The 26,526-nt window shown below is 51.9% G+C and overlaps 1 protein-coding gene across 10 annotated transcripts in view; it reads left to right on the forward strand.

The window, feature by feature from the left end:
- The window catches only part of EHMT1 (euchromatic histone lysine methyltransferase 1), a 108,364-nt gene that overhangs the window by 43,347 nt on the left and 38,491 nt on the right, over nt 1-26,526 (forward strand). For 7 of the 10 annotated variants that reach the window (XM_053282327.1, XM_053282330.1, XM_053282329.1 and 4 more), the window contains 8 exons: nt 8,169-8,256; nt 9,320-9,879; nt 16,420-16,582; nt 18,061-18,197; nt 18,548-18,730; nt 21,316-21,396; nt 24,375-24,495; nt 26,131-26,262. In XM_053282327.1, the coding sequence (XP_053138302.1) occupies nt 8,169-8,256; nt 9,320-9,879; nt 16,420-16,582; nt 18,061-18,197; nt 18,548-18,730; nt 21,316-21,396; nt 24,375-24,495; nt 26,131-26,262 (1,465 nt within the window). Of the gene's footprint in view, nt 1-3,086; nt 3,316-8,168; nt 8,257-9,319; nt 9,880-16,419; nt 16,583-18,060; nt 18,198-18,547; nt 18,731-21,315; nt 21,397-24,374; nt 24,496-26,130; nt 26,263-26,526 lie in introns of those variants that run through there. The other 3 variants (XM_053282326.1, XM_053282336.1, XM_053282328.1) reach the window with 2 other exon arrangements.

A 26,526-nucleotide genomic window follows, 5' to 3' on the forward strand; every position in this document is an offset into this window, starting at 1 on the left:
TTAGGATAGCGGTGGTGGTCTCCCCCCACTCCTCCAGCCAGAGGAGAAGCCAGTTCGTTCTGAATCATGCTGCAGGATTTCTGTAGCCTGGGCAAGGAGAGCTTCTGGCGGTTGTATGTTTGGGTGTGAAAGGTTGGGTTGGATCTTTAATATCGGCCCAAAGGCAGGGTGAGCGGCCCTTTGAGCATCCTCCTAGCATTCCTTTCTCCGGGAAGGTTGTTTTTAGAGGCAGAGTAGGTGAGGGAGATTGAGAGAAAGCGGTGTCACTGGTAAGACGGACAGGCCGTTGTCTTGGGTTTCTAGTCTCTTGAAATACTTGCTCAAGTTACGAAGCATACCTTGGAAGAATGGGAGTGAGAATCTGGCCATAGTTGGCTCAGATTGCATGGAAATGGTGATGTTTCCTCTTATAATACTCCTGTCTTTTTGTTTGATTAACAAGGATAATTTCAGGTATCCTTGGCATGGAGCAGTGATTGGCATGGAGCAGTGACGCCCAAATAACTCTCCCCAAATGCTTAGACCCTCCCCCCGTCCCCCCCTCACACCTACACGCTCTCCAAAACTGTGTGTTTAAATAATGATTTGGTTGATAACAATTGAAGGTGAAAGTGCTGGGTTCCCCAAGTCCTGATGCCAGTGTTAAGAGAGGAGATTTTTAGATCTGGGCATCGTCGGTGCCCTTCTGTTTGACTCCCCAGCTGTTGCCGAAAGCTCCCTAATTCAGACGATGTAGACACTGTCCCCTCTAAGAGGGCTTCCCAGATGTTGTTGACTACAACTCCCAGAATCCCCAGCGGCAGTGGCTTTTGCTTGGGGGTTATGGGAGTTGTGGTCAACGACATCTGGGAATCCCTGTTAGATGGGGCACTGGATGTGGAGATGCAATGGAGGTGCTCCCTTTTGGCAAGACGCGATTGGCCGCATCCAACCTAGTTTTGAATTCCAACTCTAAAATTCTGCGACGGAAATATCCGTCTTGGTTATTTCCCACACGTCGGGGACCTCTCCTGGGGTCGCAGAGGTGACCCCTATGATGTACTTGGGGTCGCCATGATCTGCCCTGCTTGTGCATTGCTTGGTGCCAAGCGTCTCGTTTTACAGCGTTGGGAAGATCCTTGCAGCCCTTCAGTTTATCAAGGGATAGAAGGCCTCCTCAATCTGGCATCTTTTGAACTGACCACTGAGCGCCATATCTTGAAAGAGGACGCCCATACCAGGATCCAGAAGGACTATTTGGATTTATTTGCATAATTTCCTCTGTTTATTTCCAATCAATAGCTCCATTAGCCCCTTCATCCTCCTCTCCCCTTCTTTTCTGTTAGTTTCTTCCCACCCCATATTCCCCCTTTTGTTGTAATTACAAAAAAAAATTGTATAAAACTGTTAATTGGGGTGGTGGTGGGAAGAGTTGCAACATATTCCCCCCTCCCCCCATGATTAAGGGCTTGCCTGCCCATCTTGGCTTCCATCCGCAATTGCATTCGTTGGCACACAAGTGAACAATTGCTTTTGTGAAAGAGGTTCTCCTGCCACTGGATGGTGACGTTCTGTTGAGTCTAGAAGGCTACGCAGACCCTCCAGTGGGGTGGGATGTGAGGAGAGGCGTTGAGGGCGGATGCAGGAGAAGGACGGGAACCGACTGGCCGTGGGCGTTTCAAGATCTTTTCAGAACTGTCGTCCTGTTGTTCTGGCAGTCTTCTGCATACAGATCATTGCTGCAGATACCGTGTTGGCTGGGCACAGCAGTGAATTTCCTACAATGCATTGCCCTGCTGGAGGTTCACCTTCCCTTGATTTATTCCCCGCACGTCTTCTGTGAGTTGACCTATTTAGGCTAAAATAAGATCACATTTCTTCTGGGTTTCCTTTCTTCCTTCCAAACGTAAAGGCTTAGACAGAGAGAGAAGCCGAAGAAGAGAACCCAGTGAAAGGATGCCATCTCAGCCCAGCAAGTGTATCCCTTCTCTCTTGCCCACTTAGAGAACACTGCAGATTCTGATGCAACCGTCCTGGTCTCGAGAGGGTCGACGCATTGGAGAGAAAGCCGTGGAAAGCCAGGCCATGTTGTTGGAATGCAGCACGTGTCCTCATGAGAACCCAACCAGCCCAGCTCTCCCTATATTGGGTTTACACCTTTGTCCTGAAAGGCCTGGCTCAGCACCACTCTCTGTTTTGGGTTTCCGCTCCATCAAGAGCATTTCTTTCACTTTTTTCTTACGCAGGGGAGGCTGGGAACCAGAGGCGGGAAGGGAAATCCACGCTTCCTTCATAGCCTTTTAGCTTCTCACCTCTTTCTCATTGTTTCACTGCCCCTTCAGAAGTTTGGCACGGACCGGGAAGGCTCCGTGCTTCTTCCCACCCTCCGCCAGCGTGTGTACGGTGTGGGTTCTCTCGTGGCTAACCTTTGTGAAGGCTCTGCAGTGGCTGCCGATGAATCATCGCTCCGCCGTAGATGGCAGCATGGAGACCGACGGTTGCAGGGGAAGAGGGGGGACTAGAGAGCAAGTGGGAGACTCTTATTCTGAAGCGGGCTCTTCCTTGGCCGTTGGCTTTTGTTGGGAGTGCGGCTAGAGCAGACATTTCTCTGCCTGGGCGGGTTGAGTGTAAGATTTCTCTGCCAATCAGGAGCCGACAGATTGGGGCATGGTGGAGTCTAAGGGAAGTTTGCTGTGCATTTGAGGGGGTGGGGCGGGTGGAATATGGAGGTATTGCCACTGGGGGTGGGTTTGGTGTAGAGGTGCGTGTTGAGTGAGTGGGGTTGGTGGGACAGAGTGTAGGCTCCTTCTTGGCTGAGATTGCCTGTGAATAACCTTCAGGCTGCCAGCGTTGCTCTGGCTGGTTGATCCAGAAGTGGAGAATCCTTGGCATTTTTCATGGGGGCCAGGCTTCAAAAGCAAGGCCTCCCGCCCGAGGCTGCAGCCTCTCTGGGATCATGCACACGTCAGAAACTGGCCAAGGGGGTTTCTGTTTGGGATCCTTTCCCCCTGTAGGACGAAGAGACGTGGTGGTGCTTCGCGAGGTTCTGCGGTTGGGTTGGGTTGGGTTGGGTTGGGTTGGGCTGGGGTTTGAGTGGTGGGGTGGAAATACTGGAGAAACTAGGGGTTTTCTTGTTGTTTGGGGGTAAGGGTGAAGGGCTGTAAGTGGCAATCCCTGCGTGCCGACATGGCTTTAGAAGAAGTGTAGCCTTTTGTGCCGTGCTGGCGGTGGCAGGCGTAAGCAGTGAGCCAGTCTCGCCAGTCTCACGGTTGTGAAATCTCTTTCCAAGCGCCGTTGCCCAGACTGTGTGGGTGAAGAGATTTTTGGGAAGGCAAGGTAGGCCTGAGAAGTTTCAGTCAGCATTCGTTACGGTTCGCCATGTCTTCGGGGTGTACTGCGTTGAATAGCTGTGATCTGTGACATTGAGAGACCCATCTTTGCAAAAGCCCCCCGACACCTGGTTTCCTGGGCAACTGGGTGTTTTGAAATATTTTATTTTGTCCTGAATGCAGCTGTCAAACCTCAGCCATTCCGAAGTATAGAGAGGTCCATGAACCAGGTCTGGAAATTTTGCCCATCTTGGGGGACAAATGTTCATTAGGGTTTTGGCATTGTCTACACACCCTAGAGACGTAAAAAAGGTGATAGCATTGTTCCACTTGCATCTTTTTGTGCGTGATCTCTACTTCTTTATTCTTAACCCCAAACCATTAGGGTAAAACTGCAGTCATTTTTGCACACAGGGTTAGGGCGATAATGAACAAATGGTTGTACTCTCTCCACAAAGTAATCTTTGGAGGACGTTCTTGCCAATTTTCATTTCTGTCCCTCGGACAACACTGGTGACATTTCATAGTCGCTTTTTTGTGTTAAAAACCTTTCGCAGCTTTTAAAACAGCCTTGCAAATTTGGCTGTTGCTGGCCTGATACTCAGGACCATAAAAAACATGAGAACACATTAAAAATGGAAGTCGTGAAATGCTTTCACTTCTTTTCCATCTTTGGGGTTGTAGACCTTGCCAGAACTCACAGTGAGCTTTCATCCCCACCGGGATGGTGCTGACCACCCCAGCAGACTCTGAGACCACATCTGAAATCCTGAGATGTCAGCCTTCTGGAAATGGAATGAGTCTGTGTTGATTGCCTGGCTGACGATTGGGAGAAGCCTTCTTCATGAGCATAAACTCCAAGGAGGGATTCTGATCTTATGCTAACATTGAGTTAGCCTTGGTTGCTTTGGGTTTACCACCGCAGGAGTTGTGCCAGGACCTCTTTGAGGTTGTGTTGTAAAGCCTCATGGCAGTATGAGCGTTGGCTTGAGTTCTAGGTCCATCTGGCTCAGTATTGTCTGCATGGACTGGCAGCAGCTCCTCAGGGTTTCGGGCTCAGGGGTCTTTCCCAGCCCTACCTGGAGATGCTGCCAAACAGTGAAAAAGGTCAGTTCCATGCTAGGGACCATTAGGAAGGGGATTGAAAATGCAAATGCTAATATTATAATGCCCCTGGTGTGGCCACATTTGGAGTACAGTACTGTGTTCAGTTCTGGTCACCATATCTTAAAGAGGACATTGTAGAGGACATTGGGAAAGGTGTAGAAGAGGGCAAACAAGATGATCAGGGGCCTGGAGCACCTTCCTGATGAGGCAAGGCGACAACATCTGGGGCATTTAGTTTGGAAAAGAGGCGACTACGGGGAGATGTGATCGAGGTGTGTAAAATTATGCATGGAGTAGAGAGAGTGGATACAGAGAGATTTTTCTCCCTCTCTCACAACATAAGAACCAGAGGTCACCCCATGAAACGGAAGGCTGGGAAATTTAGGACTGACAAGAGGAAGTACTTTTTCGCACAATGCGTGATCCGTTGAGTTGTTTGCCACGGGATGTGGTGATGGCCACTAGCTTGGATGGCTTTAAAAGGGGCTTAGGCAAATTCATGGAGGGCAGGTCTGTCAGTGGCTACTAGTCTGAGGGTTGCAGGCCACCTCCAGCCTTGGAGGCAAGGTGACTCTGAATCCCAGTTGCAGGGGAGCAACAGCAGCAGGAGAGAGGGCATGCCCTCAGCTCCTGCCTGTGGGCTTCCCAGAGGCATCTGGTGGGCCACGGTGGGAAACAGGATGCTGGACTAGATGGGCATTCTTGGGCCTGATCCCGCAGGGCTGTTCTTATGTTATTAGCCAGGGACCTTCTGCATGTAAGCAGATGCTCCACCACTGAGCGATGGCCCCATCTCCTACAGGGAATACCTTAACAGCAGTTGGTTCCCAACCTTTTGAAACAAGGGTACTCCTTCTGTGACGTGTGGACTCATGCAGAATTGGAGATGGTTGGGTGATGCACATTTTTTAAAGCTTTGCCGGAAGGAGTTCTGAGCACAAGGTTCTGGGAACACCGCTCGTTCTCGCTCCACCCTTGACATCCCACTTTTCTTCTGCACATTGCCAATCATAAAATAATCATATCAAAATAATAGGAACAACACCCCTCAAATATCATTTTACATCTGTTGGGAGTAGAGAGAGTGCATGTGTCCCATTCCAGGGAATTTTTGCGGGGAAGTTTAATGTTGATTTCGGCTCATAGGACGCTGCCTTCTACTGAGTCAGACCCTTGAGCCATCTAGCTCAGGATTGTCTGCACAGACTGGCAGCGGCTCTCCAAGGTTTCAGGGCAGGGGTCTTTCCTAGCCCTACCTGGAGATGCTGCCAGGGACGGAACTGGAGACCTCCTGCCTGCAAAGCAGATGCTCTGCCCTGGAGCCGCGGCCCCTCTCCTCTCGGGCACCTCACTCAACCATGGTTTGCACTAACCATGGTTCCGAGCTCAAGGCACAGCTTGAGCCTCTGGATTTACAAGGGCAAGTCCCTGGTTTAGAGCTGCGTGGTTTCCCCTCTGACCTTCACTCCTCTGCTCCAGCGGCCTCCACCTAACTGGTTTGTCGATCCAGACCTCGGACCAGCAAGGTTCGGTGGCCATCCTAGACGGTTGGCGGACGCCTGGCAGCGGGAGAGGCTTCTCGGCCGGGTTTCGGTCCTCTTGAATCGTGACCTGCCTTCCGGGTTGGCTAAACATGCGCCTGCTTTATGCGACTCCTCCCAGACCCACCCCTGGACTGGTAACTAAGGAGTTCTTTTGAGAAGTGGGAGTTCTTCCTTGCTTGGGCTGCACCGGTCTTGGTGATACTGGAGAGCTCAAGGCACTTCCGCAAATATGGAAAGCGAGTGCGTCCCGATCAACGTTTGCTTGTAACAGGGTTCCCCGATGTTGTTGATTACAACTCCCATTACCTCCAGTTGTGCTGGCCTTTGGCTGGGGATGATGGGGGTTGTAGTCAACAACGTCCAGGAATCCCTGTTACCGGGAACACCGCTGCTAATGGGTGGGAGATGCCACAAGCCAGCAGAAGGCCCTTCCCTCCCATTTGTAGGGAGTTTCCTGCCCGTTTGGGTCTCTGGGAAGCCGCGGCGGTGGTCTTTAAAACTCCTGCTTTAAACACCCCCAAATACTTCTATAATTGTTAATCCTTATGTGGAAGGACTGTTGTGGGAGTATAAAGACCATCGATGTCGCCCGGAATGCCTGTGGATCTTTTCCTAGTAATTAAAAGAGCGAAAGGAGGTGAAATTGACGAGCAACCAGTTTGCGTGCATTCGCCCGTCGCGTGGGGATGTGCCGATGTGTCAAGTTGGCTTTAGAAGGAGAGAAGTTTGAGAGAAAATCTGCGGCAGACGGGACCATAGGGAGTATTGGAAGCATTGTAAGAGATTCCCCTTTGGGGACGGGGCTTCTCTGGGATGAGCACCTGCCTGCCTGCATGCAGAAGGTTCCAAGTTCCCTCCCCGGCAGCATCTCCAAGATAGGGCTGGGAGAGACTCCTGCCTGCCACCTGGGAGAAGCCGCTGCCAGTCTGTGAAGACAACACTGGGCTAGATAGACCAGTGGTCTGACTCAGTATATGGCAGCTTCCTCTGTTCCTATATAACCGAGAAGCTAGAGCAGAGTCCCAGTGTGCCAATATACGAGGCTTGCAGTGGTCCGAGTGCTAGACTTTCGGCCTCAGCGAGTTGCTTCATCGCCCCTACCCTACTGACAAAAAACGGGTCTTGTGGCTTCTTTAAGTCAGGATTCTGAACCCAGCTTTCTCTCTACTCCCAGCTCAACACTCTACCCACGACCTTGGCACTTGCCGCGGGTTTCCTGTGGCGATTAATTGGCAGTATGTTATCCGCCCTTATTCATTTATTTAGCGTATTTTTATACCACCCACAGCCTGCGTCTCTGGGCGGTTTACAGTGAAAAACATTGAAACCTGAAATCAAGAAAACAATTAAAATCATGTGAACATTAAAATCATCTTTTAAAAAAAACCCCAACATTAAAAATATTGAAACTATAAATTTTATATTATTGTGAACCTCCCCGTGGCTTTGGTTTGGGGCAGTATAAAAATCTGTCAAATAAATAAATAAATAAATCTGATTAAAAATTGTTAATAATAGTTAGCAAGTGTGTGAATAAATATGTCTTTGGTGCCTTTTTTAAAGTTGGCAGAGATAGGGAGGCTGTTATTTCAACAGAGAGCGCATTCCAAAGTCTTGGGGCAGCAACCGAGAAGGCCCGTCCCCGGGTCGCTGCCAAATGAACTGGTGGCTACCGCAAACAGACCTCTCCAGACGATCTTAACAGGCGGTGGGGCTCATGGCGAAGACGACATTCTCTTAAATACCCAGGGCCCAAGCTGTGGTCGCTAAGAGTCGACACTGACTTGATGGCACTTAATCAATCAATCAGTCAAAGCTGTGTAGGGCTTTCTAGGTAATAACCAGCACCTTGTATTTGGCCGGGAAACGTATCGGCAGCCAGTGTCGTCCTTTCAAAACAGGAGTGATATGGTCTCTCCGAGATGACCCAGAGACCAGCCCGGTTGCTGCGTTCTGGACCAGCTGCAGTTTCCGGACTACGTGCAAAGGCAGCCCCACATAGAGCAAATCGCAGTAGTCCAGCCTGGAGGTGACCAGGAGATGTGCCACTGGTTTTAGGTTGTTCATGAATTTCTTCTCTGGCTTAGGCACGAAACCGGAGCCTCTTCAGCCGTTTGCCTGGCTAGCTCAGAAATCTATCTATCTATCTACACACATATATGAATGCATTTGGGTGCTAAAACGGTTGTGTCGTTTCTGTCCTGTTTAGCGAGCTTTGCTGAGCAAGGGCGAGACCAGAAGAGACCTCTGCATGAAGACTGAGCTGCTGAAAGATATCACCAACAACAAGGAGGAAGGTGAGTGTCGCTCTCTTGGAAGCCTCCCCAGGCAGCAAGAGTTCTGGTCGGGTTCCTGGAGTTTTTCAAACACCTCTTGGGGTGCTGTAGGAAGTCCCTGCACTGAGCATGGGGTTCGACTAGATGACCTTCAGGGACCCTCGCGGAACCTTCTGTGATTCTGTGGACTTGGCCAGCATGGTGTAGTGGTTAGAGTGCTGGACTAGGACCGGGGAGACCCGAGTTCAAATCCCCATTCAGCCATGAGACTAGCTGGGTGACTCTGGGCCAGTCACTCCTCTCTCAGCCTAACCTACTTCACAGGGTTGTTGTGAGCAGAAACTTAAGAATGTAGTACACTGCTCTGGGCTCCTTGGAGGAAGAGCAGGATATAAATGTAAAAAAAATACATACATACATTTATTCTCAGTGTGGGTCCTGTTGATCTGTTAACCGAGTCGTGCATGTCCTGTTGCCGGGGAACAAAATGGAACCCAGGTCTAGGTGCACAGGATGCTGCCTGCTACTGAGTCTGACCCTTGGTCCCTCTAGCTCAGTATTGTCTACACTGACTGGCAGCAACTTGCCAAGGCATTAGACAGAGGTCTTTCCCAGCCCAACCTGGAGATGCTGCCAGGGATTGAATCTGGGACCTTCTGCATGGAAACAGATGTTCTACCCATGCCCTAAAGGGCAGGGCTGCTCAACTTTGGCCTTCTTGCAGATGTTGGCCTTCAGTTCCCATAATCCCTGGCTATTGGCCACTGTGGCTGGGGATTATGGGAGTTGTAGTTCAAAAACAGCTGCGGGTGTGTGTGGGGGGGGGGGGAGGACAAAGTTGAGCAGCCCTGCCTAAGGGGAATATCTTACTGCAGATAGTATTTGCTCGTAGCAACCCATCCAAATGCAAACCACGGCGGACCCTGCTTTGCAAAGAGGACAGTCCATGCGTCCTACCACAAAACCAGCTCTCCTCCCCGTTCGCCTGCATTAAAGCTGTGGCGTCGTTTTGGTGTCCTTTCTCAATCCGCGTGTAGGTGCGTGTGGTTCGCTGAGCGTCCCTCTGCTCTCTTTCTGCCTGCAGGGTTTAATGCTATGGCCGCTGATGAAAGTGCCATAGAGAAGCAAGGCGGGGAACCAAAGATGGCTCCAGACGGCGAAACCAACGGGTCCTGTGAGCGCAGCGCCGCCAAGACCCACCCCAACGCAGCGAAAAACCCTCAGGACCACGCGAAAGGGAGCCCGGGAGACTCGGCGGCCAAGCTGAGCAGGATCGCCGAGAACGGCCTGTCGGAGCGCGACAGCGAGCCCGGGAAGCAGCACCACATCCGAGCGAGTGACTTCACCCAGACCTCCGTCACGGGGAGCAACGGGTACGTGTTGCCTAAGCCGATGGCTCAGGAGCTGCCCGTAAGGACTACCAGCGGCCCTTTTGCTGCCCTCACGGGCCACGCGGCAAAGACGCTCCCGGCAGGAGGCGGGAAAGGACGGACACTCGGCGCCTTTTCCCTGGCGCAGGCCGCCGTGCCCGCGAAGCTCGGGGAGGGCGGCAAAGACGCGGAGGGGAAGAAAGCCGCCGCGGCCCACGCCAACTTCAAGGTCCACCGAGCCCGGAAGACGATGCCCAAGTCGGCCGCCAGCCTGGTAAAGTATTGAGCCAGTGGCCACCGAGACTTCCTGGTGGTCCTCGCGGGGGGTGTGTGGGTGTGTGTTTGTGTGGGTGTGGAAAGAGTGAGCTGGAGTGGGCCGGAGGCTGTTTCCGATCTCCGTAGGCTTTCCCCGGCTCATGGCTTTCTCGAATCCCTGGTTTCAATCTTGTTGCGTTTCTCCCTCGTTTTGAAGATATACACATACATTGGTGTGTATCGGGTTGATAGAGCGTGGCGTATCTCCAGAGCATACCGTGGGTGGTCTTTTGGCTGCCAAGCGCCGAAGCCACAGATGGTTTCACTTTTCACAATACAGTTTTCTGCGATCCTCTCGTCCCGCTCGGAGCTCCTTTCAGCTGCCTGCCAGCGGTGTTTTCCTTGCTTATCGCCTCACTGGCAGCCTCTCCACGCTTTCCCGGAGCGCCTGCCCCTGGGCAGACTAGAGATCCCGAGCCCCGTGAGCTAGGTAGCTGGTTTCCCCTGCGCACGGGCTCATGCTCCGCTGCCTGCTCGCCTGCCGCTTGGAAGTGTTTCCAAATTACGTGGGGGTCAAACGAGGGGCCTGCCGTTTTTGCTGACGACCGCAGGGAAAATGTGCTTCCGAAACCTTCCTAGATCTCCTGAGCTGGTAGATGTATTTCTAATTCTGGACAGGATTTGTGCATCCTGCGTCCAAGCAAAGGGCTTTATTGCTCTTTGGGGGAAAGCCTGTCTGGGTTCCGCTGGCAGTTTCTGACTCGGGACCGATATGCTCGCAGGCACCGTGCCAGATTCCCAAGGAAAAGAGGCTCGGAATTCCAGCAGCTGTTTGAGATTTCCGAAAATCGGGAATTGGTGGCCCTGCTTCCCCCCCCAGATCACTTATGGGGTAGGGCTTTGTGTGGGCCATGATTCTGCGGAAATACGTATAAAGCTTTCACTTTAAAAAAAAAGTGAAATCAAATATAGACATCAAATAAATAAATGTTTTTTTCAAAAAATGGTTTCTAGTCCTCAAGGCTGCAGTTTGTGGGCCATGCCTGCTGTGGAGACCGGCGGAGAGCCGGTCTTGCAGCAGCGAGCATGAATTGTCCCCTTTGCTAAGCACGGCCTATCCTGGTTTGTATTTGGAAGGGTGACAACATGTGAGCGGTGTAAGATATTATCTTTAGGGAACGGGACCAGAGCTCAGTGGAAGAGCGTTTGCTTGCGTGGAGAAGGCCCCAGTTTCAATTTCTGGCGGCATCTCCAGATAGGGCTGGGAGAGACTCCTGCCTGAAAACTTTGGAGAGCCGCTGCCAGTCAGAGTGGACTGTCCCGAGCTAGAAGGACCAATGGTCAGACTCAGTAGGAGGCAGCTTCTTCGGTTCCGATGCTGAAATTTCAGAAGCCAAAGGGATTGCAGAATAAAGTTTCCAGTGCTTGGAGGCAGGACTTCAGTAGCCTGCCTAGCCCATCCTCTTAGCTAGCAAAGCTATAACCATTGCACCGCAAATTGTGCAAAAGTAAAAGAAAGGGCAAAAGTTGCCCCCCCCCCCAAAAGCTTTTTTCTAGGGGCCAAATTTGGGCCACCTGGGTGTGGAATTTTGAATATTTAGCCCAGAAAGAACTGACTGTTTAGATGAAAGAGCAAGACAGAATAGACTGATAGCCGATGTGAACGAGCTACACCAAGAATTGACATGTCCCTTCATGCGTGAGGAGTCAAGAGCTTTCCCTTTGAACAAACCGCAGTGTCTAGTAATGTCCGAGCTCAAGACACTGTGGTTTATTTTAACGGTAGTTAGTTTAAAACAAGCCAGGATCAAATTGGGGTTGGATATTCAGGTCTGTTAACTAACTGTGATTTCCCGAGTTTGGACATAATGGGAAACTGTGGTTTATTTAAAAGCAGGAGGTTTCAATCTCCTCCCCTCCCATGCCGAGCGAAGGGAGAGAGTTGTGGATGGGTCTAGTGGCTCTATGAATATCCATGTTCGGAGGCCGTGTACTTCCAGAATATCAGCTGCTGGAGGAGTCAGGACATGGGGCAGAGGCTAGGAAAACAGATTTGACAAGTATGGACTCCAATAAAATGCTGCAGTAAATCTCTGGCTTGCATCCTTGGAGATCAGGTCTCGTGGTAGCAAGCATGCCTTGTCCCCTTAGCTAAGCAGGGTCTTCCCTGGTTGCATTTGAATGGGAGACTAGAAGTGTGAGCACTGGAAGAGATTCCCCTCAGGGGATGGAGCCGCCACTCTGGGAAGAGCAGAAGGTTCCAAGTTCCCTCCCTGGCAGCATCTCCAAGAGATTCCTGTCCGCAGCCTTGGAGAAGCCGCTGCCAGTCTGTGAAGACAATACTGAGCTATTGATAGACCAATGGTCTGGCTCAGTATATGGCAGCTTCCTATTTTCCTATGTGTTACCTGAGTGTGGGGCTCAGGATTTTTTTAGAAAGGGTTGTGACTGTCTTGAGGGAATACTCTCTGAGTTGAGAAACGTCCTGGTCTTCTTGTTCAAGCCCTCTTTCCTCCCCTCCTTGCCACTGTTCCACTAGCTCCACCTACCTGGTTGTCTGTTAACTGCCCTCTGAGTCCGCAACCATTCCACTCCGTTGAGTTACACTGGGGCAGTTTGGGTTCGTTTTGGCTGTCTTAGGTCCCCCCCCCCCATTTCCCCCTTTTTTTGTTAATCTGAGCTATCTGCAGGTTACTCTTGAATCTGCCGGTACTTCGCTCTCGCCCATAGGTGCTCCGCTTGTGAGTCCATAGGCATCATAACCAGTGTGCTCTCTCATTTCCCCCCACTGTGTGTGTAATGAGTTTTGTTCTGGGTGGCAGTATCAAGACATAGGAACATAGGAAGCTGCCATCTACTGAGTCAGACCATTGGTCTACCCAGCACAGTATTGTCTTCACAGACTGGCAGCGGACCCTGCTTTGCTAATGGGACAAGTTGTGCTCGCTACTGCAAGACCAGCTCTCCTCTCCAAGACCAGCTCTCCTCTCCAAGGATGTGCACACATGCATTCAGAATGGGGCATTCCTCATTCAACTCGAGTGGGATCTCAAGTTAACTGATGGGACATCAAAAAACTTGGGAGTATGCGCACACCTTAGAGGAAACACTGCGCAAGTGTCCCCCGATCCTCGTCCCCCAAGTTTGCTACTGACTCTTGGGCCACCTTGTCGCCGGGCATGGAAGACCCCCTCAAGGTGGGATCTGAGAGGAACAACTTCCTTGAGGTTTAGAAAATGACAGACAACGCCGAGAGAGTGGGGCGTTTCTCTTCCGCGCTCTCGTAATAATGAGATCTCCACCCAGCGAAGGAGATCGAGATTCAGGGCAGGCTGACGGAAGGGCTCCTTTGTACGACAAGTAACTTCGCCGTGTTTGTGTGGCACGTCATTAACCGAGTTGCCTGCTGTGGAGATGGGCAGGCTGCGCATTAAAAAACAACCACCTCGAGCCCTCCCATTTTCTTGCTTTGCTTGCTTTGATCACTTCCCCTGCTCTCCTAGAAGACTTGCTTGAGTGTTCCTCCCCAGCAGGCCCGTTGTCCTGGAGGAAGGGAAGCTTTGGGGAGACGCCGTGAAACTGGCATCTCTTCTTTTCGGAGACCCCGAGTGGCTTTTTTCTGCAGCATGTTGCAGCCCTTGCAACAAACAGTCAAATCAATCCGTCATGCGCAATTGACGCAGTATCTTGCAGCTCTGCTTTCTCGGTATTGGCATAAGGGCAAGCCAAGATATCGGGAATGTCTTCTGGGCTTGGGGTCCCCCCCCCTCTCAAAATGCCTAGCAATGTCTCTTGGAAGCTAGGAGAGTGCCCTGGTCTGGAGAACCTTGCTTCCGGTTCCCTGTGGCTTCTCCTTGGAAGAATCCTGTCCACCTCCCCTTGACAGTCCTTTTCTGGTGACATATTAAATGTTTCTGTGCGTCCAGGGTACAAAACTTAACTGTATATAAGTTGATGGCCGCAAAGGTGGCTTTCTGAGAGCTGTGGCATTGGCCTCTCTGGTCTTGTTTTGCTGAGCTTGGTGGAGCAGACCAGCGGCCATGCCTTGGGTAGATCAAGGGGTTGCCGAGTGGAGCGGCAGGCTCTGTTGTAGTGGAGAGGCCAAGATCCACTGATCTTTAGAACTTGGGCGGCCCTTCCATGAGGCATGGGGAGGCGGTTGTCCCAGGCAGCAGATTATTAGGGCATCTGCAAGGCAGCCAGACGCCTTCTTGTACCGTATTCCCTGTCACAGGGATTCCCAGATGCGGTTGGCCACAACTCCCATAATCCCCAGCCAAAGGCCACTGCAGCTGGGGATTCTGGGAGTTGCAGTCAACCACATCTGGGATTCCCTGTGACAGGGAACCCCTACTTTAAAAGGGGGGAAGAGGGTATTCACAAGAGGCCCCCCACTGGGTCCACTTGAGTGGGTTGGAATCTAGTTCCTTCCTGTGACCCAGCGGGTGACCTTGTTTGGGCTAAAACTTGGCCTGCTTTAAGAACATAACCTGAGAACAGCCCCGCTGGATCAGGCCCAGGGCCCATCTAGTCCAGCGTCCTGTTTCCCACGGTGGCCCACAGGCCGGAGGAGGTGAAGGTAGGAGCTGTGATGTGGCTGGAATGACTCACAAGAGTCATTCCAGCCAGTGTGGTGTAGTGGTTAGAGTGCTGGACTAGGACCGGGGAGACCCGAGTTCAAATCCCCCTTCAGCCATGAGACTAGCTGGGTGACTCTGGGCCCGTCACTTCTCTCTCAGCCTAACCTACTTCACAGGGTTGTTGTGAAAAAGAAACTTAAGTATGTAGTACAGCGCTCTGGGCTCCTGAGAGGAAGAGCGGGATATAAATGTAAAATAATAATGATAATGATGATGATGCAAGTCTGTGCAAAGTGGAGGAAATGCTTCAAAGGAATCTAGAATTGTGCATAGCCATGTTGATCCATTAACCCCCCCCCACAAACCCCCCCCCACAACCCCCCCCCCACCAGTATTATACTTTAGTGGATTCTGGAAATACAATGGACACCTTTGCTCTTGGCCTGGGGCAATTCATTTATTGTACTTCGATGCCGCCTTTCAGGCCAGAATGCCCTGTGGGGTTTACAGGAAAGTTATCAAAGCCCATCTCTAACCGGGACGATGCAATCAAAAAACAGGATGAGCACATACAAACATAAGAACAGCCCTGCTGGATCAGGCCCCGGGCCCCTCTAGTCCAGCATCCTGTTCCAACAGATGCTTCTGGGGAGCCCCCAGGCAAGAGGTGTGTGCCTGCCCCCTCTCCTGGGATTGAGAGTTACCCCTGCTAACTGAGCAAAGAGACACCTTTTCGGTGGTGATTCGCAGGGGGAGAGCAACTGGCCCTATCCAGCCCCAGCACAGCATCCCTCCAGTATCTGTCGCAGGTGTCTACCTTCTGTTTCTTTTTAGATGGTGAGACCTTTGGGGACAGGGGGCCACCTTCTTCTTGCTGCATTATGTATTTTTCTATGTAAACTGCTTTGAGAATTCTGTCGAAGAGCGGTGTAGACATACTTGTAGTAGAGGCATCTGGCCTCCGAGGCTGGAGGTAGCTTGTAGCCGCCAGGCTAGTAGCCCACTGATAGCCCTGCCCTCCACGAATTTGTCTAAGCCCCTTTTAAAGCCAGCCAAGCTGGCGGCCGTGCCCATTTCCCGTGGCAGAGAACTTCCAAGCAGATGGGAGGGCGTTGGTGTCTCGGGCTTCCTTGGCCGTCCCCCTCCACTTCCTGGCCCTGGCGCTGGTGCCGGCTGGTTTTTGTGAAGGGTAGCTTCTTTGGATGAGTCATTGCTAGTGGGCGTCTCCCCTCTCCCCCCCCCCCACCCTGCATACCCGGTACTTTCAGGTCAGACCTTCAGGTTTATAAAAAGCGGGGCAGGAAGTGGTGAGTGTGTGCCGTGTCGGCATCCGACGCGAGGCTGCGAGCGGGCCGGGCACTTGAGCTAATCTGCCACGAGAGAGGAGGAGGAGGAGAAAGAGTTGGGAGGAGAGCACAGGCTTGCATGTTTTGGAAAAGAAGATTACATGCGTTGGTTTGTGTGTCTGTCTGTGTGTGTGGCTTGGTTTCAACTAGGGATTCTCAACGTTGGGCCCCCCAGATGTTGTCGGACTTCAGCTCCCATAATCCCCAACCAAAGGCCGCTGGGGCTGGGGATTATGGGAGTTGAAGTCCAATAACATCTGGGGGGCCAACGTTGAGAATCCCTGGTTTAAACAATACCCCCCCTCCCCGCCCCCTACTAGGGGCTTTTTAAAGGTAAAGTTGTGCCGTCGAGTCGGTGTCGACTCCTGGTGACCACGGAGCCCTGTGGTTGTCTTGGGTAGAAGACAGGAGGGGTGGACCATGGCCATCTCCCACACATCTCTCTTTCAGCATCTTCCCATATCGCTGCCGCCCAATATAGGTGTTTCCCATAGTCTGGGGAACATCCCAGCGGGGATTCGAACCGGCAACCTCATGCTCGCTTGGCGAGTCATTTCCCCGCGGCGCCATTAGGTGGACTCTCTAGGGGCTTTTTACCGATGGGTTATCAAGCGTCCTCTGATTTCTCTTCAGCAGCATGCAAATAAAGACCCCAAAGAAGCAAAAGCACCCAAGGAGGATGGTGGCAAGAGTGTGCTGGAGTTTGGGAAGCCCCCACCGATGCCTTCTGTCCCTGGTCTTCATTCATCTCTACCTCAGAATCAGAGCTATGTAGCCGCCTCAAAATCACAGACAGGTAGAAGTGTGTGTGTCTGTGTCTGTGTCTGTGTCTGTGTGTCTGTGTGTCTGTGTGTGTCTGTGTGTGTGTCTGTGTGTGTGTGTGTGTCTGTGTGTCTGTGTCTGTGTGTGTGTGTCTGTGTGTGTGTGTGTGTCTGTGTGTGTGTCTGTGTCTGTGTAAGATCTTTCCTTTCAGTTGTGCAGAAGAATAACACATTGAGGTTGTTCACACAACCACAAAGGGATGAGCTGGGGGAAGCAGGGGTGTAGCTATCATTGGAGCAGATGGGTTCAAAGAACCCGGGCCCCTAGCTCCCGAGGGGCCCCCAGCTCCACAGTTCCATATTTGCTTCATCATCTCCCGCACTCCGAGGGGCTGCGAGAGAGAGGGGTGATCATGGGCCTCCTTTGCCCTAGCGACACCCCTGGGTAGGAGTGTACCTGCCTTCCTCCATAGGAACACCCTGCTGGATCAGGCCCAAGGTCCATCCAGTCCAGCATCCTGCCTCACACACTGGCCCCCCAGATGCCGCTGGGAAGCCCGCCCGCTGTATATGAAGCCAGGCCCTCTGTCCTGCCATTGCTCCCCTGCGACTGGTATTCAAAGGCCTCTGAGGCTGGCGGTGGCCTATAGCCCCCAGACTAGTAGCCATTGATAGACCTGTCCTCCATGGTTTAAGCTCCTTTTAAAGCCATCCAAGCTAGTGGCCATCGTCACATCCTGTGGCAGAGAATTCCATCAGCTAATTATGTGCCGTGTGGAAAAGTACTTGTTTTGTCGGTCCTAAAATTCCCCGCTTTCCGTTTCATGGGATGACCCTGCTTCTAGTGTTGTGAGAGAGGGAGAAAAATTTCTCTGTCCACTCTCTCTACTCCATGCATAATTGTATGCACCTCTATCATGCCTCCCGGTAGTCACCTCTTTTCCAAACTGAATGCCCCAGATGCTGTAGCCGTGCCTCATAAGGAAGGTGCTCCAGGCCCTTGATCATCTGGGTTGTCCTCTTCTGCACCTTTCCCAGTTCTACAATGCCCTCCTTAAGAGACGGTGACCAGAACCGTAGGCCGTACTCCAAATGTGGCCGCACCACCGATTTGTATAAGGTCATTATAATATGAGCAGCTTTATTTCTCACCCCATCCCCTGCCCTCGGAATGATCCCTTGTATGGAGTATTTGGATTTGCTGAATCTTCACACCGGCCCGGTACACAATTCCATCAGGAGCGGCACCTTGGGTCTCGCAGTGAAGGACATGTCTCTGGACGGACCAGGGCTGAACAACTTTGGCCCTTCAGCGGTGACTACTGCTCCCATCATTCCCAGCCACAGGGGCCAGTGATCAAGGATGATGGGCATTGTAGTCCAACATCTGCAGGAGGCTGAAGTTGCCCAGCCCTGAGATGGGCCCTGGGTCTGATCCAGCAGGACATGCATTGTTATATTTCTTGATCCTCTCTCCTTCCTACCTGCCTTTTCTCTCTTCTTCTTCCACAAGCTGCTTCAGTATCTCGGAAGAAAAAACGAAGAATGGGGACATACAGCCTGGTTCCCAAGAAAAAGACCAAAGTTTTAAAACAGAGGACTGTGATCGAGATGTTCAAGAGCATCACTCATTCCTCTTCAGGTGGCAAGGTGAGGGCCAGAATATTCAGTCGTTGGAATGACAGTTGGGTTTTTTTCTAAGTGATTTAATATTAGAAATTAGGAGGTCATCTTAAATTCAGAGTCCCGTTCCTTTTGAGTAAATGCAGGTATAACTTGTATTTAATTTCTATTTTTAAAGGAGTCATCTTACAGTTGTCTTTGATTCTGGTGAATAAGGTATTAAGGAACTCTACCTCCTAATATCCTAATCTAGGCGCCACGGCTAAATTTCTAGGTGCCATGGTTCCCTAGCGCCAGGGATTTGTCGAGCCGTGCTGTAAAATACAGCTTTGTATGCTCATATGTGCCTTGTGGTTTCTTTCCCTGGGGGTGTTCAGGGTGAGAAGGGTGATGCCAGTCCTCACGTGAACGGGGAGAGCTTAGAGGTGGATTCCGAAGACGACGACTCTGATGAGCTGGAAGAGGAAGACGAGCGGGGAACTGAGCAGCCAGCCGCCTTTCCTGTGGAGGAGAACGGAACTGTGAAGGGGGGGTCTCCTGATACCAGCAATGCCAGAAAGGTGATTTGAGATTCTGAGGGCAGTTTTTTCGTGTGCAGATATATGCGGGTGAAATTGATCGGCTGAAACCCATCCAGCTAATCAGCCAAGATTTCTTTAGTCAGATGACATCCCCAGGAGTAACTTCTCATGCCAAAGGAGCTCTGGAATTAACCACTCAAAGGAGAAGTTTGCTCCCCCAGCTACCTTCAGTTGGAGCTTTTTAGTGAATTAAAACCTGATGAGAGATGTGTTCAGTCCTAACTTGGCTTATTTGGTGTTTAGTTACTTTTCCCAGTGATTGGATCATTGTGGGATAGCCACTGGATATATTAGATTACCTTGTTCTCTCCTGACTTTGCCCCCATCTGCTCTGAACTGACTTTGCCCCCATCTGCTCTGAACTGACTTTGCCCCCATCTGCTCTGAACTGACTTTGCTTCATCTTGTTAGCATGGGACGAGGAAAGCGGCTGCTTTCCTTGTCATTGCAGGGCACGTGGCATTTCTCCCTTTCTAAATCAACACCCCGATCCTGCTTGACTTCCCTAGATAGGTAGCGGCCGTGTTTCAAGGCGGCCCCAAACGGCCCATCTGGCACTGCTGCTCTAATCAAAGAAAACGGGCAGCAGCCCAGCCCCTGGAAAATGCAGCATGGTGTTATCTGTACCAGTTAACGAGATGCAAATAGCGTAGGGATTAAGCACCAGCCACCAACCTGTGGCTTAGACGCCAGCCGCCTGCCTGAGTGAGCCCTCGGGCTTGGCGCTTCCATCTAGGAGCACAAAGCTCCTTCCCTACCCTGGAATTCTGCCTTGTACGTCTCACCCTGTATTTCGGCCTGGGATGTGAATCGCAGATGACGAGAGGAAACCAGTCCCCTTAGGGCCACTTCACACACTGCGCAGCGGCAAAGGCACAACTGCTACCAGATGGACATCCCCCCCACCGAAGGCTTTTTAAAAGCCACGCACCAGGATACTATATATATATATATTTTAAAAATGAAATAAAATATCTGGGAGGGAGCCACTGCTGACGCTGTGTGTGCTTCTGTGTTTTTATGGGTGCGTATAAAATGTGTGGGCCGGATGTGTTGGGCATGTGGAAACAACGAAAGATTGTGAGGCCCTTCACACGAGTAGTGTGAAGAGCCATGAGGGGGTTTGCGGGAGGAGCGGGTTTGACCTGCTCTCCCGACACACCAGCAGGCAACTTGTCCTGGGCGGCTGAATCGGCCACCGACACGATTACCGGCTCCGTGTCAGAGCTGGTTGGGGTGGCGGGGATCGGGGCCCTCTTGGCCCCCGGAAGTATCAGAACACCCCGTGAGTGCGTGGAGCATTCTGGGGAGCCCCCTGATGCCGAGAGGCTTGTAGTCTCCCCCTTGGGGATCGGTTTCAGCTGGTTGTGAGAAGAGCCTCTTCGTAGAACAACAAAGCTTGTATTATTTAGAATACAAGCCATTACTGCAGAATACAAATATTTAGAATACAAGCCCTTACTGTGATCGTAAGTGCCCTCCTAGAAGCGACATGCGGCTTGTTCACACGGCCGCAAACTGTCCTGTGGACACACATTCACGACTGTGGGCCGGCTAGGACAGGCGTCCTGGGTAGGATGCTTGTCCCACCCAGCTTCGAGAGCCATGCACGAGTTAAAAACACGTCGTGGGAGCATGATAGCCTGCCAAGCATCAGCTGGGTGGAATGAGCAAACCCTACCCAGATTCCGTCCCCCGCTTCTTGATGACATTGGAGGGGGAATGTCCTACCCAGCTGATGCTTAGCAGACTATTCTGCTTCCCACCTTCTACCTTATTTTTTTACTTGCACACAATGGAAAATTGGGAGTGCACACAGCTCGTGAAACCAGGTAGATTGCTTGTCCGACCCGGTTCACGGTTGTGTGAACAAGCCTATTCTCTCTTTGGGGTGTGGGAGAAAGAGGGAATGCCTCTTCTGTTATGATGATGCCTGTTTTGACACATGTGAACATCATTGCAGCAGGCCTCCTCTTGAAAAGCTATTCCTTTTCCTTCTTGGAAGAGGAATCCTCCCAGTGCGAAAGAAGTGGGGATGCTGTGATGATGGCTGCTCAAATACATGCATGCACAATCACAGCAGGCATCCTCTTAGATCAGGGCTGCTCACCTTTGGCCTTCCTGCAGATGTTGGCCTACAACTCCCATAATCCCTAACTATGGGCCACTGTGGTTGGGGATTACGGGAGTTGTAGTCCAAAAACAGCAGGAGGGTTGAAGTTGAGCAGCCCTGACTTAGATAGAGGAAGCATTCCTGTTCTCTCTTGGAAGAGACATTACCCCCAGTGTGTGTGAGAGTAGGAGGAATGCCTCTTCTTTGACGATGGCTGCTTAAATACAAGCATGCACTGTTGCAGCAGGCAGAAGAGGCATTCCCTTTCAGAAGAGGCATGTCATCCTGTGTATGTGTTGGAGAACAGTTGTTCTTTTCCTCGTGTGTGAATTTCATCAACTGATTAATTGACTAGAACTCGTACGATGCATCGACTTCATGTGTCCTAAGGCCGATGATGCTCCTCGCGTCTGTTTGCACCTGACTCGTATTTTTCATTTGGTGGCTGCAGATCGTCGACGGAGAGTCCGAAGAGGAACAAGACTCTGGAGATTCTGCAGAAGAGGAGGAAGACGGCGACGAGTCCGACTTGGTGAGACATTTCTTGGAGTATCTTCTTCCATATCCCCCTTTACCTCCGCTGTAGAAGGGGCAGGGAGAATCCGCTCACTTCTTAAGGCTTGTGAGTAATGGGCCATGCGGATCGCCACATAAATCATGTTATTTGGTGCCTCGCGCGTGTGTGTGATGGGAAGGGTGGCTGCAGGAAGCCGGATCTGGGCCGGGATCACAGCAGAGACAGAGGGTTAAAGTAGCCCATGAGCGAGTTGCAGTGGTCGGTCCCATCTGGGGGGACGAATGCTCTTTGTGACTCTTGACAAAAGCTCTACACCCCTAGAGACGTCAGAGAGGCGATCGCATTGCAGGGACTTCCGGAGGGTCGTCATGCTTCTCTTGACCTGACCATTGGGCCTGCAACGGCCACGTGTGCAGCGATGCTTCAGAAGTTTTTAAGACCACAAAGACCGCTATGAAATGCTACTGGTGTTGTTGGAGGAATGGAAATGGAAAAGGGCAGGCAGTGTCCTCCCGCGGTCACTCCATGGAGAGGGTTCATTCTTAGCCTGACCCTGACCCTAACCCTTCCCTCTGTGCAAAAAATGGCTGCAATTGGACGCCCGCGTTTGCGGGTAGGGACATTGAACATAAAGGATAGCGCACACAATGCTGTAAGTGCAGCTATGCTATCACCTGTTCTCTGTCCCTAGGGGACAGACGTTGCTAGAAATCTGGGCATTGTCCTCTGAGATGGTAGCATTGTCCAAAATTTGTCAGCCAACAACAACAACAGATATCGATATACCGCTTTTCAACAAAAGTTTCCAAAGCGGTTACACAGAGAGATAGTAAATAAATAAGGTGTCTCCCTGTCCCCAAAGGGCTCCTAATCTAACAAGAAACACAAGAGAGACACCAGCAACAGCCACTGGAGGGATGCTGTACTGGGGATGGATGGGGCCAGTTACTCTCCCCCTGTTCAATAAAGAGAATCACCATGTTGAAAAGGTGCCTCTTTGCCCAGTGAGCAGGGATCTAATTCATGGATTAGAGGCCTCTTCCGCCACACCACGCTCCCTCCCTGGATTGGTTCCCCAGTCCCTGGGTCTCGGGTCCTGAAAGCAGCACGATGAATGTCAAATTCCGTTTGGGCCCAAACTTCTGGAATCTGGCTGCCCCTTCAAGGACCTCCAGCCCTTTGTTCATCTGCTTCGCTTTTACTCTTGGTCGTTTTGTTTCTGGTTGCATGAATTTTTTTTAAAATTGCTGTCTGGTAAGTTGCTCTTCAAGTCCTGCCTTGACCTTTGAGTTTGCAATTCATCCTTACTGTTCTGTCTTGCTGATTTTTAAAAGAGAGGGTTCCTGCATCAGACCCTACACCCTTGGAGACACAGGTTGTTGGGTTTGGATGTGGGAAACCTGGATTCACATTTTCCCTCTGCCAGGAAGCTTACATCGGGCAAGTCATTGCAGACTGGATATAATCAGTACCAAAGTGCCTCCACTTAAATAGCCCCGTTAGCAGGGGCGATTCCCAAACTGTGTCCCCCAGGAGGATCTGAAGAGGGTTCCCTGTCTCAAAGGAATACAATTCATAAAGAAGCCTTGGGAGGGATGGAGTGTTGGGGATTGACTCTGGACAGCGAACAGCATTTCTGCTCCGCCGAGGAGAATCCCCACTTGGAAAGGTGCCTCTTTGCCTACTGAGCAGGGGTAGGGGGTGGTCTTCTTATCGTGGGTCTTATCGGATGATCTTCTTGTCAGGGTCCATTTCTAGTTTTGCTGTTTCCCTTTCTGGTTTTATTTATTTATTTTTTGGTTGATTGTGTATATGATTGGCAGTAACAATGTGCTTTGGTTTCCCAAATATTCTTGGTGACTGGTTTTTATACGGTTAGCAGCCGTTTACCACCTTGTGGTGGATCTGTATCGATTAACCCTGGGCAGGGGTAGCACTTAAATATAAATTTGCACTGGTAGCCCAGAATGTCGGTTTTTCACACTATGTGCCTGCACGAAGTTAAAACAAAACAAAACACCACGCACATTTTTGACGATTTGTTGTCATTATTAGTCTGTTTTTCTGTTTAGAAAACAAACACAAGGGCACTTGAAAATAACCAAAGTTATTAAACAATAAAACAGTAGGGAAACCCAAAGAGTGGTACGAAGATTAACAAATAAGAGTAAAGTATGAAGAAAGCAGGATAGAAAACAGTAGACGTGGTTGTCGCTACAAAGTAAGGGTGCTCAGACAATTATTAAAAGACATTTGAGGGTGAGAGAGAGCAAGAGAGACCGACCAGGTGGATCTCGACAGGGTAGGTATTCAATAGTTGGCACCACTCCTAAAAAAGACCCTGTCTCGTGTATCTACTTGTCTGATGTCCCTCAAGGACAGGAGCAAAAACACCACCTCTGACTTTGACCTCAAGTGCGGGGTGATTCCTGGTCGCAATCTGTTGAAAGGGTAGGAACTCAGAAACTGCCTTATACGGAGTCCATCCAATGGACCATTGGTCCGTCTAGCTCAGTATTGTCTACCCAGACTGGCAGCGGCTTCTCCACAGCTGCAGACAGGAGTCTCTCTCCGCCCTATCTTGGAGTTGCTGCCAGTGGGGGAACTTGGAACCTAGATGCTCTTCCCAGAGTGGCCCCATCCCTTGAGGGGAATATCTGACAGTGCTCATACATGGAGTCTCCCATCCAAATTCAAACCAGGGCAGGCCCTGCTGAACAAAGGGGCAATCCCTGCTTGCTCCCCACAAGGCCAGCTCGCCTCCTCCCCTACTGTGGAGTTGGTGGGGCGGGCTTTCCTCTCTGGACGCAGACCCCTCTGGACCACCTTGCCAAGAGCCGGCCGGCTCTGGAGTGCCATGTTAGTGGAGCTCCGTTGGGCCGTTCTGGGCATGCCGCTCGCGGCGGAGAAGGGCAGGGCAGGGTTCACAGCCCCGGCGTGGCAGTGGACCAGGCCGCCCTTCCCTGAAGCAGGTGGCTCCTGTGCTTTTGCAGAGCTCGGAATCCAGCCTCAAGAAGAAGCTGATGAAGAGGAAAGGGAAGATGGAGAGCCCTTGGTTGAAACCCACGCGGAAGCGACGGCGGCGAAGTAAAAAGAAGCAAGCCGGTGCGCTAGGTAACCGGATCGGCCTGCTCTCTTTCTGTCCGGCGGGGGCCCTCTCCCTTGCCCTCTTGCCGTGGGGACGCGGATCGGTGCGTCCTTCCCTTGGCGAACAGTGGGGCCCAGAAGTGAGGTGTATCCGCCAGCCCCAGAGGGGTTAGTGCTGGGCTGCCCAACAGCTGTCGCTGGACTACAACTCCCCTCATCCCCAGCCGCAGTGGAGGATGGGAGTTGTAGTCCCGCATTGGCCAACGCTGTGCAGCCCTCGATGGGTGGGTGCAGTACGAGTCCCCGTTGGGAAGTGGAGAGGAGGCCTCCCCAGTCCTTTCTGGCTCTCTTGGCTAACTAGTTGCCAGCCGTGGGTCTACGGTGCCCAGATCTAGCTCCCAGGGGCATTTCGGTGCCCTGCCAGGAGATGCTGCCTGGGATTGAACCTGTGGCCTCCTGTGTCCAAAGCAGGGGCTCTGCCGCTGAGCGGCAGCCGCCCTCCCTGCAGCTGGTGTCCAGCAGATCCTTTGGAGGACCAATGGAAGAGGCAGCAGCCTGGAAAGACCAGGGCGAGGCTGTCGAGACAGTAGATCTCTCAGGGCTGCTGCTTTCTGTAACACCGTTCAGGTGGCCAGTGAGCTGGTTTGCATAGGGACATAGGCAGCTGACTTCTGCCGAGTCAGACCCTTGGTCCGTCTAGCTCAGGATTGTCTACCCAGACTGGCAGCGGCTTCCCCCAAGGCTGCAGGTCGGAGCTATTGGAGATGCCGCCAGGCAGGGACCTTGGGACCTTCTGCAGGCCGGCCAAGCCCCGCGTTCTGCAAGCCCACCTGAATCTCCCCTGGTAGCTGCACCAGTGCTCAATGAATGCATTTGGGCCACTGGGTGCGTGATTGGCTCCCTGAAGTCACACGGCCTGCTCTTTGCCTGGGATTGGTTGGCAGGGGCTCAGTTGTGGCTTGGTGAAGGAGAAAGGAGTGTCTGGCAACCTGACCAGCTCTAGAATGCAGAGCACCTTGCTGGCCTGGTATAGAGTTAGCTGGCCGTAGGGAGGAGAGCACAAGGGTTGTTGTTTTTTTGGTTTCCCCCCCCCCTGGGGCAGGGGGCAAATGGAAAGGGAGAAGGCCACCCCATTGGCTTTCATTCGCAGACCCCGCCTCGCTCAGGAGAGGCTGTAGCTGGCACTAAGCTGGTGGTGGTCTCCTGTCCTCTTCATCTCCTCCCTTGCCCGTCTTGGGATCCAGAGCCCTTTGGCATCAGGGTCGGGGCGGGTCACGGCCAGCCTGGTCTCCCCTTCCTCCCTCTTGTCCTGGATGCTTCTGCTGCTAGTGCAGTGCAGAAACCGGCAGATGTCTCTGGAAGGGAGGACCTCTCTCTCTCTCTCTCCTCTCTCTTCTTGGTGGCTAGCACCTTTTCAGCAGCCCGCGCGGGGAGAAGGCTGGCTGAGCTGGGGCCGAGGAGGAAGTGGGGCTCAGAGACCCATGGGCCCAGCTCGCTGATGGCTCCCGTCGGCACCTGTATTTGCAGATCCTTCAGCGTGGAGCCTGCATACTGTCTGCTAGAGAGGAACGTGGCCTTTAGAGAGAGAGAGAGACACACACACACACATGCATAGTTTGCTTTCCTGGCTCTATAAATCTGTGTCTTATGTTCCCCACCCAGGTCCTGAAGCCTACAAGCCACCTCTGGGGAGCGGGGAAGGCGCCCATCCGGAGAACAGCATGGAATACATGGAGGTCTCTCTGGATTCCTTGGATCTCCGGGTGAAGGGGATTCTATCTTCGCCATCAGAAGGTGAGTGTCAGCTTTCTAAATATGGCCATGTACCATATTGGTTCTTTGTTTCCTTCGATTCATTTCTCTGTATTAAGACGATGCCCCCTGGTGGCTGCTAATAGCACAGCGAGGCGAGGCCGACACGGCTTAAAGAAAAAACGCACCACCACCCCACAGATGGCTTGGATGGAGAGACCAGCAGGAGGGTAGGAGGGCTAGTGCCTCCCTTGGCCCAATACCATGGCGGGGGGGGATGGAGAGAATCCTAAATCATTCCTGCAT

The sequence above is a fragment of the Hemicordylus capensis genome, chromosome 17 (assembly GCF_027244095.1).
Source record: "Hemicordylus capensis ecotype Gifberg chromosome 17, rHemCap1.1.pri, whole genome shotgun sequence".
Taxonomy (NCBI): Eukaryota; Metazoa; Chordata; class Lepidosauria; order Squamata; family Cordylidae; genus Hemicordylus; species Hemicordylus capensis.